The sequence below is a fragment of the Phyllostomus hastatus genome, unplaced genomic scaffold, assembly GCF_019186645.2.
Source record: "Phyllostomus hastatus isolate PE091 unplaced genomic scaffold, TTU_PhHast_1.1 phas_contig_524, whole genome shotgun sequence".
NCBI classification, from domain to species: Eukaryota; Metazoa; Chordata; class Mammalia; order Chiroptera; family Phyllostomidae; genus Phyllostomus; species Phyllostomus hastatus.
In genome coordinates, this window is record NW_025333900.1 from 165,547 (window position 1) to 182,290 (window position 16,744).

General features: G+C 39.5%; 1 protein-coding gene across 1 annotated transcript in view; it reads right to left on the reverse strand.

The window, feature by feature from the left end:
• The window catches only part of ELOVL2 (ELOVL fatty acid elongase 2), an 84,206-nt gene that overhangs the window by 17,114 nt on the left and 50,348 nt on the right, over nucleotides 1–16,744 (reverse strand). The window contains exons 2-3 of the mRNA XM_045847199.1: nucleotides 8,958–9,021; nucleotides 3,973–4,160 (exon numbers count right to left, since the gene is read on the reverse strand). Of these exons, the coding sequence (XP_045703155.1) occupies nucleotides 3,973–4,160; nucleotides 8,958–9,021 (252 nt within the window). The remainder of the gene's footprint in view (nucleotides 1–3,972; nucleotides 4,161–8,957; nucleotides 9,022–16,744) is intronic.

Genomic DNA, 16,744 nt, shown 5'->3' on the forward strand with positions numbered 1-16,744 from the left:
ACAGAATCACAGAAATGGAGATCACATGGAGGGTTATCAGCAGGGACGGGGAGAGGGGAGAATGGGGGAAAAGGTACAGGGAATAAGAAGTATAATTGGTAGGTACAAAATAGACAGGGGGAGGTTAAGAATAGTATGGGAAATGGAGAAGCCAAAGAACTTATATATAAAACTTATGGACATGAACTAAGGGGGAGGGAGTATGCTGGAGGGAGGAAGGGTGCAGGGCAGGGGGGGATAAAGGGGAGAAAAATATGAAACACCTGTATAGCATAATTAATAAACTATATTGTAAAAAAATGTGTAAAGGTACAGAACTGTTAAACTACATATACAGAGCAGGGAGGGATGTGATGTTAATGAACCAAACATTAAAAAGAGATGAACCACTAAAAACACTCAGAATATTTTAGAGTCTTCATCTTCACTCCACTATCCTAATTTACTTCTTTCCTTCTGACCAAAGCATCTTTTAGTTAGCATCTAACTCTAGCTCATCAGGATAAATGAATCCAGTGAAAGTAAAAAAGATTGAATTTTCCTAATGGGATCTATTTATTATAAGTGAAGTCACCCCCATAGCTCCCAGGGCTTTATGTGTCTGGATCTCCACTGGGACCAAGTGATAGGCTACAGGGGATCTAGGGATACCTAAGAGTAAATTTTTGTGCATCAGTTCATTTTTCAAATAAGAAAGCTGTTTAACATTGGGCAGAAAGATTAATAAAAACCTCTATGATCAGGCTGTAGTATTTTGTAAGGGGCTCTAGTCTTTTCATTATATACTAACAATATAGTAGTGGGAGAGGATGGGCCATATTCTGTTACTCCATGACATTTCCTGCCTTCATCAGATGTATTTAGGCTATGCTCGCCCCTGTGCCACCTCTGTAGAACTACCTGACAATCTAACAACTACACAGCACAATTAAGCAGCCAAACTACAGCAGGTTCTATCTGCCTTACCCTGGACCATTCCTAATCCCCTAGCTGGGTTGATGTACAGGAGCCATCTAAGCCTTGTGTTGATGGAAAAACATGTTTAGCCTTAAGGAGACGTGAGCCAAAGTAATACGTGTAGAACCGACTGGCTTCTCATCTCTACCACCTAAATCTAACAAGCTGCTAACATCTGTCAACTGCTGTACTGCAATCATATCCTAACTGGACACTATTTCTATACTTGCCCTCAACTCACTCTCATAGTCCATTTTCCATGTAGCCAGAATAACCTATTTTAAAAGGGAGATCATACATCACTCCCCTCATTAAAATCCTGCAGTGGCTTTCCATTCTGCTTAAATAATAGCCAAATGTTTTACAAGACCCTCTATAATCTGCCACATCCACAGCTCTTCGTGAATCGCTCTCTCCTCTCTTTGCTGTGTCCTTACTACATTGTTTCTTTTTATGGTCCTTGAACAAATACCCCAAGCTTATTACTGCCTCAAGAACTTTACACTCATTGTTCGTTCCGTCTGAACACACTCTCCCCAGATTTTTAGATACCTGGCTTATTTTCATCATTCAGTCTCAGCTCAAATATGACCTCCTTTGTGAGGCATTCCAGTCCCACCACCAGCCCATCACTGTTCAATGCACTAGGGCAGTGATTTTCAACCTTTTTCATCTCATGGCACATATAAACTATTTAATGACTAAAATGCTGCAACACTCCAAAAACTAGGCATAATTTAGATTCATTCACACCTGATAGTTATTGTTGTGTTGGCTGTTGTCATTTTTTATTTGACAGTCTAAAGAAATGAGGGCAGTGCCCCTGACTAAATAGTCAGGAATTGCATGTTTTAAAAATTCTTGCAGCACACTGGTTGAAAATCTCTGCACTAGGGCAAAGACTGTGTTCCAGAATCTAGAACAGAATCTGACATAGTAAAGGCACTCAATACATATTTGTTGAAAGAAGAATTTTAGCAATGATTTCCTGGACTGAGCAAACATCTGCATAACAAGTCAGCAAGGTTAACTCAACTTGATACTCAACTGGTGTCTATTAAATGTACCCCAAAAGTGTCAAGGAAAAGACCTTATGCTTTCCCTGAAAGAGGTTACAATCAGAGGAGGCTAGGAAGCAATTGATGGTGGTTTTGAACCAAGAGATATAAAAGTGTGAGAAGAAAAACAGTAGATAAAATTCGTAGTAGGGAATGAGCTTGGTGAAGATGTTCTCCCTAAAAGACAGAAACTATTAATTGGTTGTTCAAAAACTAAACTTGTTCTTGTTTCCGTTGATGGTGACTAATATTCACTTTAAAATGCACAAAACCTTTTCACACTTACTCCTACTTATACTCATCTGTGAATACCTGAGTACAGAATCCATCACTCTGTCTCTGTATCCCATGGGCTTAGGGATAAGCCCTTCATGCAGCTAAGTGCACTCTGCATGTTGGCTGAACAAAACTGATTAATCCTCATATCTCACTCATGAGTTGCACAAATATCATATCTCCATCTCAAAGATAAATTGCCCAAGAGGCTATAATAACTCCTCTAAAATTAGAGGTAGTGACAGAGATGACACATTAGTTCAGATCTTGTGACTCCACTACATCAAAGCTTCCAGCAGGTAATGGAGCTTTCAAAGCAGTTAGATCTTCAGATACAGCTGTTATTTGTGACAACAATGCAATGAAGAGCATCTTTCCGTTTGTTATGTAAGGAAACCAACACCATAACTTACTATCTCGTAAGCTCATCTAGTGAACTAAAATTCACCTAGTAGAGAACCTAAAATAAAGCTTCCTCTTTCAGAGTGAGGTAACTCAGTGAGCCCCAACGTGGATTTTAGAGCTGTCAGCATGGCCTTCCTGTCTCCTGCACTCTGACTGATGCCTCAAATTCCATTAGTAGAGTTCTACTATAGTCATTTTAGATCATGGTTGCTTACCATTATTTGAATGGTGCATTTTGGATTAATGCACAGATTAACTCTACAGGTGAGGCCTGTTTTCAGTCAAGGCATTTTTTTTAATTCAAGGATACAGGAGGGCAGCTATATTTGTGACATCAACAGCTATTTATAATTTACATGAATGATTTTACCTTAACTTTTCCCTAAAAAAGATTTTATGTTTATCTCCTTTCCTTCCTTCCCCTCCCCCCATCTGTCAGGTCAGGCCTTAGGTTGTACAGGCAAGACAATTACTTCTTTCTTTCTTGTAAAATTATGTGGGTCTAGCACTTTACAAAGGAACAGGGAGTACACGGTGGAACGAGGGCAGCTAGAGCTGAGCTGGAGTGTTGCCTCAGGCCTCCAGAAGTCAGCCCTGAGAAACAGCTATCCCACAGTCATGGTGGCCCAAAGACGTGGGAAGTATCCTTTAGGGGACAGTATATTCACATTTCAGTCAAACTAACTACATTTGATATTTAATTTTAAAAATAATCTGTTACTCAGCCCTGGTTGGTATGGCTCAGTGGATTGAGTGCCAAACTGCTAATCAAAAGGTCCCCAGTTCAATTCCCATGACCTGGGTTGCAGGCTAGGTCTCCTCTCTCACCTAAATGTTTCTCTCCCTCTTTTTCTCCCTCCCTTCCCCTCTCTCTAAAAATAAATAAATAAAATCTTTTTAAAAATCTGTTACTCGATAGCTGTCTATTCTCAGGCAAATTATGTAGCTTTTCTAAGCTTCAGCATCATAACCCATAAAAGGAGAAAATCATAACATATGATCTTTAAACACCCATTCAGATCTAAATTGTGATTTTAAATTACAATGGAAGACTGAAGACTAAATAAATAGGCCTAAAGTTGGATAAGAAAAATTCAAGTTAGAAACAAAGACTTCTAAAGGCTTTCAGAAGTAATACTATCAAATGCTGGAACAAGTTCTTGAGGTCTTAAACAACAGTTTGACAGCAACTTCAGGTAGCTCTGCTATGCTAGATTTAGTTGCTTCTAAAAACCTCTTCATTAGGGCCTCCAGACTTAGCTGCATGAACACTTACCTCTGTCAGCATATACATGGAGAGAAGTGTGATTGCTAGATTGTACAAGGTGAGGATACCCCTGAGAGAAAGGGCAGGTCTGTTCTTCATATATTTGTTACCCAGCCATATTGAAAGCAGATATATGACCGTAAGAAAAAAGGTAGGAAGGTAAGAGTCCAACATGAACCATCCTCTGACTCGAGAATCTGAAAAGAAACACATACAGTGAGAATTCTGAACAGTAACACTTCTGTTTAATTATAAGATATTGGCACATATATCTTAGTTGTACATACCAAATACAACAGAGAACAACATGGCATGACATTAAGGAAGCTGGCTTTGGGTTGTCATTCAGAAGACGAAACCAGTGGGGGTCGGAATGGCTAAGGAAGTTTTCATGAAGCAAACAGGGCTTAAGCTGAACACTGAATAACAGGAAAAGTTAATGAAGGTGGGAAGTAACAGTTCCTGAATGTCTGCTTTGGAATAATTACTACATTTATTTACTCTAACTTGGTAAATATGAAGGCTTGTGCCATTTTATGAGTTAATCCTTAGCTCAGAAAGCTTTAGTAACTTGCAAATGGCTATATGGGAGTTGGCAGCAAAGTCAGGATTTGAATGCATATCTGACTCCCTGCCATTTCTTAACTGCAGCTTATCAGCATAAAATAATCATTGTTTAGTGGTTTGTTATTATGGCTGTACCGTTATTATGACTAACATTTACTGAGTGTTAATACTGTGTCACACACTGTTTTAAAGCCTTTCACATGTATTAACTTATTTAACTCTCAAAGCAATCTTCTTATATAGCTGATTATTATTTTTAGTAACTTTACTGAGATACAGTTGATACACAGAATCCTGCACATATTTAATGTGTGCAGTGTGACGAGTTTGGACATGTGTGCAAACACATATGCCATCGCCATAATCACAATAGTAGACATGTAGGTGATATTGTTATCCCCAGTTTACATTTGAAAAAAACTGAGCTCCAGGGGGTAAAAAAGTTAAATAACTTGCACTAAAGTGCTACCCTGTCTCTTGTTATGGTATTATGGGTTGAAAGGTAACCCCTAAAAAGATATGTTCAAATCCTAACTCCTGTTTCCTGTGATTGTGAACTTATTTTGAAATTAGGGTTTTTGCAGATGTAATCAAGTTAAGATGAGGTCATACTAGATTAGGGTGGGCCCTGACCAGTGACTGGTGTCCTTGTAAGAAAAGGAGAGTTGGATTCAGGGATGCAAAGAGAACGCTATAGGGAGATGGAGGCAGAGATCAGAGTGATATATCTATAAGCCAAGGAATGCCAAAGATTGCTGGCAATCACCAGAAGTTAGGAGAGAAACACACAATGGATTCTTTCCTAGAACTTCAGAGGGAACATGGCCTTGCCAACACCTTCATTTCAAACTTGTAGCCCTTCAGAACCATGAGAGAATAAATTGCTGTTTTAAGCCATGAGTTTGTGGTGCTTTGTTACTGCAGCCCTAGGAAACTCACACGTATGGTTCACTTGACAGCTTTCCAATTGTTTCTGATATGCCAGTTTTACCTTCTCAACAACACTATATGCTCTGAGACAGATACTAGGTCTTATATTTCTATTCTGTCTCACTTATAACTTATATTCACCTAGTGCTGAGTTGAAAGGAAAGTTATTAAATATATATTAATTAGCACATTGAGTCAATCACATATTGCAAAACTAATATAGCACCTGAAGTTTTTGTTTTCTTATGCCATGGTCCTATAAATACTTGCTCCAATTGTTATAGAGGATCATAACTGATCTAACCAAAAGATGAGAACAAATACTTGTAAGAACATTATTATTTTTAGGACTTGAGAAGTGTTAGCTCTGAATCTGTGTTGAGTATTTGCCCACAACAACATCCTTTGATGGTACTAATATGATGTAGGTAAAATCACAGAAGATCTGGGGATACCTAGAAGCTTAGCAGGTGGCTGCCAGTCAACTTAAGCTTGTACCATTTTAAGAAAGTGACAAGGACTTGTGATTGCCTAGATGTCACTGTGGAGGTCAACTGATCCAGTTGTCAAATGCCAATCTTTCAGTTTCTTTGTAACAGGGTGCAGAGTGAGGGTCCCTTGAAAATCCCCACAAACCTTAACTGGGGGAAGGGTAAAGGGACTGTACAATGTTTAGGATACTTTGCATTACAATGGCAAGTTGATAGCTGTGTCCTTCCCAAAGGGAGTGGACTGCTGCCCAGGGCAAAAGGAGTATGTGGCTCTGAAAGTAGACAGTGGCTTGTGACATAGTTGGGGGATGTGAATGCCCACCCCGATGTCTGTGTGTCACAGTGAACTCTTGCCCTGAGTAAAGATGGCAGCCGAAAAAAGGTAAAAGATACAGGGAAACTGAGAAGTGTAGCACATCATAGGAAGGGCCAAATTAGGTCATGTAGGAAGCTCCAGGACAAGCATTTAAAATAAGGGTGGGGTGAAAGAGAAGGGAAGTCTGCTATGAGGGCCAAAGGAGTAGGGAAGCAGCCATGTGGGCTGTATGTGGATTCAGTCATAAGGTCTGAGAGAGGAAGCAGCAAGCAGCTATGCAGTTTGTAATGAAGCAGTCTGGTATGAGGGTTCGTGTATAGGTACAAGCCATGCTGGCCAGGAGCCAGGATTCTGCCATGTGGCCTGGGATAGTGAGGAGGGCAGCTATGTGGGCTGAGGACAGAATGCATGAAGAGAGCTGATAGAGCTGTGTGGGAACTTGCAAAACCAAGCACAGATTCGTGGGAGATGCTTTGGAACTGAACTGTGGCCAGGAATGTAGACTTCTGCTTCTCTGAAGGACGTATAGGGAAGCCACTCCCCTGGGACATGTGCCTCCCTGGACTCCACCATGATCCAGTGTAACACAGCACATGTTTTCCCAAACCACTACACAGAAACTGAGGACAATGTACCCCAGGTCCTGAAGGGGAGAGCTTCAATGGCAGGATGGTGATTCTAAATCCCATGAGTGTAACTTGCAGAGGGGATGGAGAATTCTGCGTAGCTAGTTACAAACTGATAAGGATATGGGGAATTTCTGGGCATGGTTCTGGCTTGTAGCCTGCTGTGGAACAAGGGAAGTGCTGGGTCTTCTGGGAGAACAGGGCTCTGAGCAGGAGTACTCCCAGCCTCTACCTGCCCCCGCCCCAGAATCCTGTAAATAAAACCTGTTTCTTTCAACACTAATTGTTGGGCCATGTATCAGGGCGACACATGGACGGGCCCCAGTTTGCTCAGTTATATCTTTGCCACAAAGGAAACTTCCATTAAAATGACCACAGCTAAGTAAACAACAATAATCCTATCCTTAATTGATCCCATATTCACGTAATCCCAGGTCATGACGATCTTACTGATGGCAAAGTTCAATGTGAAGTTGGCTCAGAGAGACTATTATTTAACTCTCTAGTGGGAATGTCAGAGAGCCACAATTACCAACAAACCCAGTGTGCTTAAGTTAGGGCATCATGCCCTCTACACTACCCACTAAAACTGTAAGGCAGAGAACATACTAAGTAAAGTAGGTTACAGGTACCCACCTGCCTATCCCACAGGATCACCACAAGGATAAAATGGAAAACCAAAGCAGATCAAAGACTATGTGAAAGTATTTTTAAGAAGTTCCATATAATCACAGGGTATAATTTTATTAAAATTATATATAGTTATTCACTTAGAATAGAAACTGGAGAGTGGTCTAAATAATCTCTAAGTAATTCTGTTTAAAGATTTTGAGAAACAAACAAAAAAAACCTCCTCATACCTCATTCCACCCCACCCCCAATAGTGCTGAAGGAATACTTTGTAGATTTTTCATGGCTTTGTGATCCAGCAATGCTCAAGTGAAACAAAGCATGCTGTTTAGAATTTATTCATTTATCTACAAAATACATAGTGCCCAGCATGTTCCTGGAACTGTACTTAGCCCTAGAGAGAACAGTCACGGTTCTTGTTCTCATGGGAGGAGGAGGGGTAAACTGCCTAAAAGCTTTGTCAGGGAAAAGGCAGCATCTAGACTGATACCTGAAGTGTGAGAAGGGGCTCCCCACACTGGGGGATGGAGTAGGAGACCACAGGCAGGAATTCTAGGCTCAAGGAATAGCATATGGAAGCATTTTATATATTTGGGGAGATAAAAGATGTTGGATGTCAAAGTGAGTGGGGGAGAGTGGTACTGCCTGTTGGAGAGGCAGAGAGGGCAAGATAATACAAGGGTATGTAGTCCACACTAAGAAATTTGTTTTTTATTTGAAGGACATTGAGTATTAAGCTAGATTATCACATATTATGACTTAGGCTTTCAAAGTATTATTCCAACTGATAATAAAAGGTTGGAGGAAGGGAGACTAGCTAGGATAACTTACAACCACTTAGTACTGAGTTGAGTTATTAAATATATATCAACTGGCACACTGAGTCAATTGCCACATTGCAGTAGTTTTAAGTGACTGGTGATGGAGGAATGATTGAGAGACTCAGAACGACTGAGAGTTTAGAAATTCCATCTAACAGACCTGGGCATGAGAAAGATCACACATCTTGAAAGAGAATTTATTAAGATCATGTCAGGGCAGAAAGACTATATATGACTGTGCATGTGAGGAAGGTAGACAGTGAACGGTTAGTGGAGAGAGGAGAGAAGTAGCATAAGTTTAGAAGGAAAGCTGCAGCCTACTTTGGTAGCCAGTTTTTGGCAACTTTGGTAGCTAGAAAGACACCAAAGGAAAGTATTACACTGCATTCTAATTCTGTTTTCTGCTCCCAGAACTTTTAGTCCCAGGAGAGGTTGAGCAAAAGAAATGAGGCCTTCTAGATGCTCTGGGAGAAAGATAAAAAGGCTGAGGAAAGTTAAGACTCTAAATGTTAAATACCACACTATTTTCAGGACACCAGAAGTGACATACTTCTCTTCTATAAAAAAAAATACTGTGTTCCTTCCACATTAAGTTCTCAAGTAGTTCACTCACCTCGAGGTCCAAACATATTGTCCAAAAAAACATTGATTTCATTGTCAAAAGCCTTTAGATGCTCCTGAAAAGATAAAGAAAAATGATTAAAGGGTTTTTTTGGGGGAAAATTCTCAAAACAAACCACTATCTACAATATGCAGTTGATAGAATCTCTAAGGGTCCTCAGTTCAAAGACTTTCGACTGCAAAGAGAGCTAGTAAATGTAGCCTCTTTCTAACAAGCTTCTGAAGATTTGGAAGCAAACAATTCCGTTTTCATTTCCTTAGGCAAGAGTAATTCAGAAAAACAGGGTTGGTACATTTAAACATCAAAGGGTTATTGACCTCATTTCCATTTCCTTCTAAAATGCTTAGAGGTATAAGCATTTCCATAAGTAACGTCTATTGTTGCAGTTAACAGAAGTGTGCATGGAACAGAGAAGTCTATATTTACAGGATGTAATGTAATTATTAAGTGAAAATACAGCTGAACTGTATTTCACTTAACTAAATCTAAAGCTTTAAAGGGGACTTGTTTTTCAATGAAGGAAATTAAGCATTATAGCTATTTTCCACTACCTTTATACTGTTTCTTTCAAAACTTTTATACTAACATCTATTTAATAGTACAGTAAATAGCATCACAAGAAACATCAGATTAATATTGCCACTTCAACGGAATTCAGATTGGGAATGGAGAATTTCTGCTAAGAATCTTATGGTTGATAAACTGGTTTCTGGCTCTTGATTTAGCTCCTATTCATGCTAGTCTGCAATTATACTTCTCAAAATACCTGCTAAGGTATCCCTACTCCTCTAAAAAAGTCTAGAATACCTCCTCAAGCAAAGCGAAGAAGAGACAGAACTCCCCAATGTTCCAAGGAAAGGGATCTTTGATGAGGATTTTGGGCCCATGGACTGGTCCCTACCTAGGTGTGAGTTGAGTATAGTGGCCCTCAGAAGTTCCTATAGAACCTTCTCTACAGTCAATACCTGTAGTACAGTCAAAGCACTGTATTCTCAAAGAAAAGGTTAAGTGCCAAAGAGGAGAATTAATTGACTGTCATTTGAAGAGAAGGTCTACGTCCTTGGGGACTGGCTGGCACACACCATTTAGACCTATTACTTATTGGTGACTTTGATCCTGACAGAAATTTCAAGGAAACTTAGATCTTTGGGAACTTTAGGAAGGAGGAAAATGATTAGAGACTAACACATATCAGTACCTACCACTGCTGTCCAGTGTATTAGGAACTTTATTATTTCACAATATTGCTATAAAAGGTATCTGGGATAAACAAAGCTTAGAAGTTTTTAAACAGTGTTTTAATCTTTGGTTTCTATGAAGGGCATCTCAGGAAACCTCCAGACTTGAGAAAGGTCAGTTACCCTAACATCTCAGTGTGATAGACTGTGGTTTTTGTTGCCATTAGAATAGAGCAGGTCTGTCTAGATCTCTCATTTTTGAACAAAATATGTTAACGTCACTGATGTACCTACCCTCAAAACAAATACCAATGAAATCTCTCTTTCATTGCCACACCCCCTCGCAAATGTTTAAACTTTTCCAGTTCATTTGCTAAGGTTCAAAATCCATTTTCTAACATTTGTAGATCTAAGAACACTAATTAAAGGTCACAGACATTATATTATTTCTATAATCTTGTAAAAATGTAGTCACAGTAGAAGAGCAGAAACAAAAGTAAAGTAAGGGGAAGACATGAAGAGAAAGCAGAGAATGAAAGAAAGAAATAAGAAGGGACGTTCCATTATTTCAGTCATTAAGTACTGACTCACTGACCAATTATCTAAGTACTACTGTGTGCCAGCACCAAGTTTGATTGTGAAATACTAAGTCAAATGAGACATGTCCTTATCTTCACATAGGATATAGAAAAGCAAATGATAATTACATAGTATCTTAAATATGTTGAGAGAGGTTTACAGGGATGTGCTGTAAAAACACTGAGGAAGGAACTATCATTCAGCCATTAAAAAAAGAAGAAATGTTGCCATTTTGACAACATGAATAAACCTTGAGGGCATTATGCTAAGTGAATAAATAAATCATAGAAAAACAAATATCATATGATCTTATTTATATATGGAATAAAAAAAAAGCACAAACTAACTCAGCAGCAGAGAACAGGTTGGTAGTTACCAGAGGTGGAGTGTAGGGGTGGGTGTAATGGGTGAAGGTGGCCCTAAAAGTACCAACTTCCAGTTATAAAATAAATAAGTCATGAAGATATATAGTAGGGTGACAATAGATAATATTGCATGGAATATTTGCAAGTTGCTAAGAGTAGATCCTAAAAATTCTCATCACACACACACAAAATTATAGCTGTGTATATACCTAGATTTATTATAGTGATCATTTTGCAATGTGTAAAAATATTAAGTCATTATGTGGTACACATGAAATAAATAAAAAGAACATAGAGGTAGGAAATTTAATTTAGATCTCTTAAAAAGAGAAGCCTCCCAGGAAGAACTGCTGCTGTCACTGAGTTTTGAAAGATTCTAGGGCAGACAGAAAAGAAAAGAAAGAGCATTTGAGGGAGAAGATCAACATATACGAATACACTGAGACATGACTTAGGAAATGTTTATGGACAGGGTCTCTAGTGACCTACAGGACAGAAATAAAGCCAATACTAAGAAAATCAGAAACCTGGAAAAAATTACTTTTTTGTTTCTGGGTTACTTAATACAGTTAGTAAGGATATAATCTAAAAAGACAATGATGAGATGAAATCAGAATATCAAAATTTACCCTGGATTATTAAAACGTAAGTACAGAGTTTGAGTAGTGTTAGTCAACTAAGGATGACTGCTTAAGAAAAAGTGATGAAGAAGAGCTTGGGTAATAAGTTATAGCTGTACGCTGGGTTGTATATGTGTAAATGCAAAAGTGCACTGGACAATTTCTCAAGACTAATACCATAACCTAGGAGCTATGGAAACCAACAAATGACCTGCGGTACTTCATTCAACCAGCATCTTTGAACAGCTATTTTGTACATAGTACTTTATTGGACATATGAAGAAAAAAAAGGGATGCAGTGGTTACTTCAAAAGCTTACAGACAAATCAGGAAAGTGATAGATACAAAGGCAGAGAGAAAACAATTGGGAAGAAAGAGATACACAGAACTGACACAATGATGGAAGTCATACAGTAGGAGTGATGACTTAACATGATTTTTCAGATGGTTAAGGTGGTTAGAATTTGAACAGATCAGAAGACAGGGGAGCAGTACTGACCTTACACCTGGGCTGGATGCTTTTCTCAACTCTGTACAGTAGAAGGCCCTACTCTGGTCATCCTTTGGCCATATCCCTCCATACAGGGAAAAAAATCCTTTGAGCCAAGGGAAATGCCTGCCTATGACCACAGCTTCCCCACTCCAGGCCATGTTCCAAGAGCCACAGGCCAAAGAATTCTCTGCCAAACAACAATTCTCTGAGCCCACTTCTAGAACAACTTAAGTGTTGTTCATAAGTGTTGTTCAACATAAGTGTTCTCCTTGCCCACTTAGTAAAGTCCACATTCCATGACTTTGAATTCAATTTGCGACTATTTATAGCAATAGCTGAAGGACAGAAATACTGTGAGCAAGTTGGACCTTATTTAGTTGTGTATCCCTAAATGCCTACCACATCTGATGATAATGTAAAATGTATAATCACATTGGAAAACAGTTTATCAGTTTAGTAAAAACAAACATTCAACTAAGATTAAGCATGCCACTTCCACATATTCACCAAAGTGAAAATAAAGCTTCTACTCATGCAAAGACTTGTACACAAATATTCATGGCAGCTTTATGTATAATAGCTAAAAATGGAAACCTCCTAATTACCCATCAAAAGGTGAGTGGATAGCCATGAGCAGTGTGATTCAGTTGGCTGGGCATCGTCCTGAAAAGCAAAAGGTGCTGGCTTGATTCCCTGTCAGGGCATGTGCCTAGGCTGAGAGTTCAGTCTGTGGTGTATACAAGAGGCAAACAATTGATGTTTGCCTCCCTCTCTTTCTTTCTCTCTCCCTTTCTCTATCTCTCTAAAAAAAAGTGAATGGATAAACAAGTTGTGGTATAGCCGCACAATGAAATGCTACTCAGCAATATGGTGGAGTGAATTATTTATTCACATGAATGTCAAAATTATGATGCTGCATTAAAGAAGCTAAACAGCAAAAAAAGAAATACGCATCATATGTTTCCATTTATAAAAAATTCTAGAAAATGTAAATCTGTCTGTGACAGAAAGCAAATTATGGTTGCTTGGTGTCTTCAGGGGAGGGGAACAGAATATCCTTAAAAAATGGGGGTGAAATAAGGGGATTTTCATATATGTATAATGAAAGGACTTATAGCTAGCAGAACTATACTACAAAGTATGAAAAAGATGTTTTTCATGCCAAAGGGAAATAATTCCATATGAAAATTAGTGTTTACAGAAAAGAATCAAGAGCACCAGAAATAGATCTAACTAATTGAAGAATCATAACTCAGAGCAAGCTAGCCTTCACCCTCCTCATCACATCAGCTGCAACTGTGATCATCACCTCTCACAGCATGTTCATCCTTACCCAGGAGCAGTGATTCATAATACCTAGATGATGTCTTGCACCTGCTCCTTCTTCTACTGGACATGTAACATGCAACTTACAACATTGGTAGATTGGACCACCATGCACTGTTGCCTCAGAGAATACTTGGGAAACAGCTATGAAGGACACACCTAGGCTTTTTCCACCATGATGCTGATTGGGACTTCCACCCAGCTCTAACTACACTAGTTGGAGCTCAACATCAAGCAGGGGCATTTAGTAGGGGAGAATTTCCTGGTCTGTTCTTCAAGGTGCAAACTCATGATCACTGTGGGAATGGCCTCACCCTGAACACCTTGATAACTCAAGATTTTCTTTAGCGAGAATAGTCTTGCATTCAGAAACTTGGCACCATGATTAAAAAAACCCCACCACAAAAACTCTGACTGTGCTTTCTCCGATCTTTAACTGAGAGGACTCCTGATTTCCCTTTTTCCCCCCTTCCCCCTTTTTCCTTACTCTCGTTTTTCTCCTGTTACTTTCCTTGTTTCCTTTCTTGCCTTCTTCCACTCCTTTCTTTCCTTCCTCCCTCCATTTTCTTCCTTCATTCCACATTCCCTTCTTATTTTCACTTTCCCTGCATCCTTCCTTTCCTCTCTTATTCCCTCATTCCTCTTTGGCATTTTTTCCTTTATTTATGTGTTAAGCTTTTTATTGTTTTTAGTATTTATCTACCATGGGCATTAAAAAAATCCAATGACTTGAGGAGACAGCTAGATGACAGAGGAGTGAATGGAAGCCACTCTAACTTCCTCCCAGGGCCAATCAGGAATTACAACTAAATTGTGGGGAAATCACCCAGAACAAACAACTGAATAATAGCGAGAGAGGAAAGACTTATAACCTCAGACAGACAGAAGAATCAGCTTCAGCATTAACTGACTGGTAAGGAGTATGGTGGAGACTCAAGAAGGCTGGCTGGGCACCCACAGGCAGCAGCACCGGAGGGATAATTAAGCAGCTGGTTGGATACCCCTGAGAAGTGTGGGGTCTAAAGCCTAAGCTGGGAGGCCCAGCCTAGAGCATAAGAGCCCAAAAAGTACACAGATAACAATCAGCGGCAGAAAGAGACAGGGTTACTCTCTGCCAGAGACAGATGGCTGGAGATTTAAAGAGCTGTTTAAAGGGCCAACACACAAATTTTCAGCTACAGCCACTTACCCTGGGCTCCAGCAAAGGTGGGGGCAGAGTAGGCTAGAGATGCCTGAGGAGAAACTGAGGACAGAAGCTTTAGGGAGAGAGCTGAGAGAGTAGACACTGGGAACACAGAGCTAAGTCATCCCCCCTGTGGCAGTAGCCATCCTCCTGCTCAGGCAGACCACTCCCCTCAGAGCAGGAGCAGTTTGAGGGGAAACAGTAGCACTGATCCCAGGAGAGACTCTGTGGTGCTTAAGCCTGACTGCTGAGTGCAGAGTGACTAGATTAAGAACTGAAGGAGACAGCCAGAGACAGTAGATCCCTTGCAGTCTTGGAGCAGGCTCCCTAAGATTAGACAGGATGAACATCTGACATCACCAGAGGCAGATCCGCAAAGAAAAAACAGGGGTAAATACTAGAGGTTACTGAGATGAAATCCACTGTGGTCCTCTCCATGATTTGCGATATTTTCTTTCCTGCATAGTTCTTTAACATTTGGTTCTTGTCCATCAAGTTTGTGTATATTAAGTCACTAGATTTTATACTATAGTTTTTTTCTCTCCTTTCCTCTATAGCCTTGATCTCTTTATGCCCTTATTAATACTGGTTCATTTGCTATTGATAGTGGGATTGTGGGGAGAAACCTATTTTTGCAGATGTGGGTTTGTTTCCTGGGCTTTATGGTTTTCTTCTGGCAGCATACAAGACGTGGTAGGTGGAGTGACCCTCAGTCAACCAGCTGGAGGGAAGGACCCCCAAAAAAGAATGACCCAACAACAATCAAAACCCAATTACATCCAGAGAGCCATACAGGGCACCCTAAGAGCATTAAGTTCAGGAGAGGATTCAGGAGTTCAAGGATCTGAATCCTTCAAGGGATGCTCCACTTGATTCTCTACTGAATCTCAGGTCTCTTACCATAGAAGTTCACACAACAAAATCAGGGTATGAAAATAGATTAATTTAAGAAGCAGAAGCAAACAAGAAGGGTCTTACAAATAATGGGAAGACAAAGAAACAACTCCCCCCACCAATCTAAAGGAAAGTTGGAATCCTCAGAGAGCATGCTAAATGAAATAGAGGCTACTAAGCTATCAGATATTGAGTTCAAAACATGCTTATAAGGGAAACTCAGTGAGCTCAGTGAGAATTACCAAAAGCTACAGGGAAACTATGAGGAACTTACTGCAAACTATATCGACATGATAAAGGACATAGAAACTATCAATAAGTGCCAAGAGGAAATGAAGAATACAATTTCTGAATTGAAGAACACAGTATAAGGAATCAAAAGCAGGGTAGATGAAGTAGAGGATCGAATCAGTGAGCTGGACAAGGTAGAAAAAAACACCCAGAAAGAACAAAAAAAGGAAGAGACTCAGAAAGAATGAAGAGGTGTTAAGGGAACTGCAGGACAACAAGAAACAGAGTAATATCAACATAATAGGATACCAGAAGAAGAAGAAGAGCAAGGGATAAAAAACCTGTTTGAAAAAAGTAATGATGGAAAACTTCCTTAATTTGATGAGAGAAAAAGTCATGCAAATCCAGGAAGCACAGAGGGTCCCAAACAAGAAAAACCCAAAGAAGCCCACTCCAAGACACATTGTAATTAAAGTGGCAAAATTCAAAGGCAAAGAGAGAATCTTAAAGGCAACAAAGGAGAAACAGGAAGTAACATACAAGGGAGCTCTGATAAGGCTAGCAGCTGACTTCTCAATGGAAACACTCCAAGCCAGAAGAGAATGGCAAGAAATATTCCAAGTAATTAAAACCAAAGGACTGCAACTGAGACTACTTTATGCAGCAAGGCTCTCAATTAAAATGGAAGGCCAAATAAGGAGCTTCCCAGACAAAATAAGGCTCAAATAATACACCTCCTCCAAACCAACTATTCAAGAGATGCTAAAGAGACTGCTTTAAGAACAGGAAGAAAAAGAGAGGAACACAGGTAGAAAGGGGGTAAAATGACAATGATAAGTACCTATCAATAATAACCTTAAATGTAAATGAATTAAATGCTCCAATCAAAAGATAGAGAATAGTTGAATG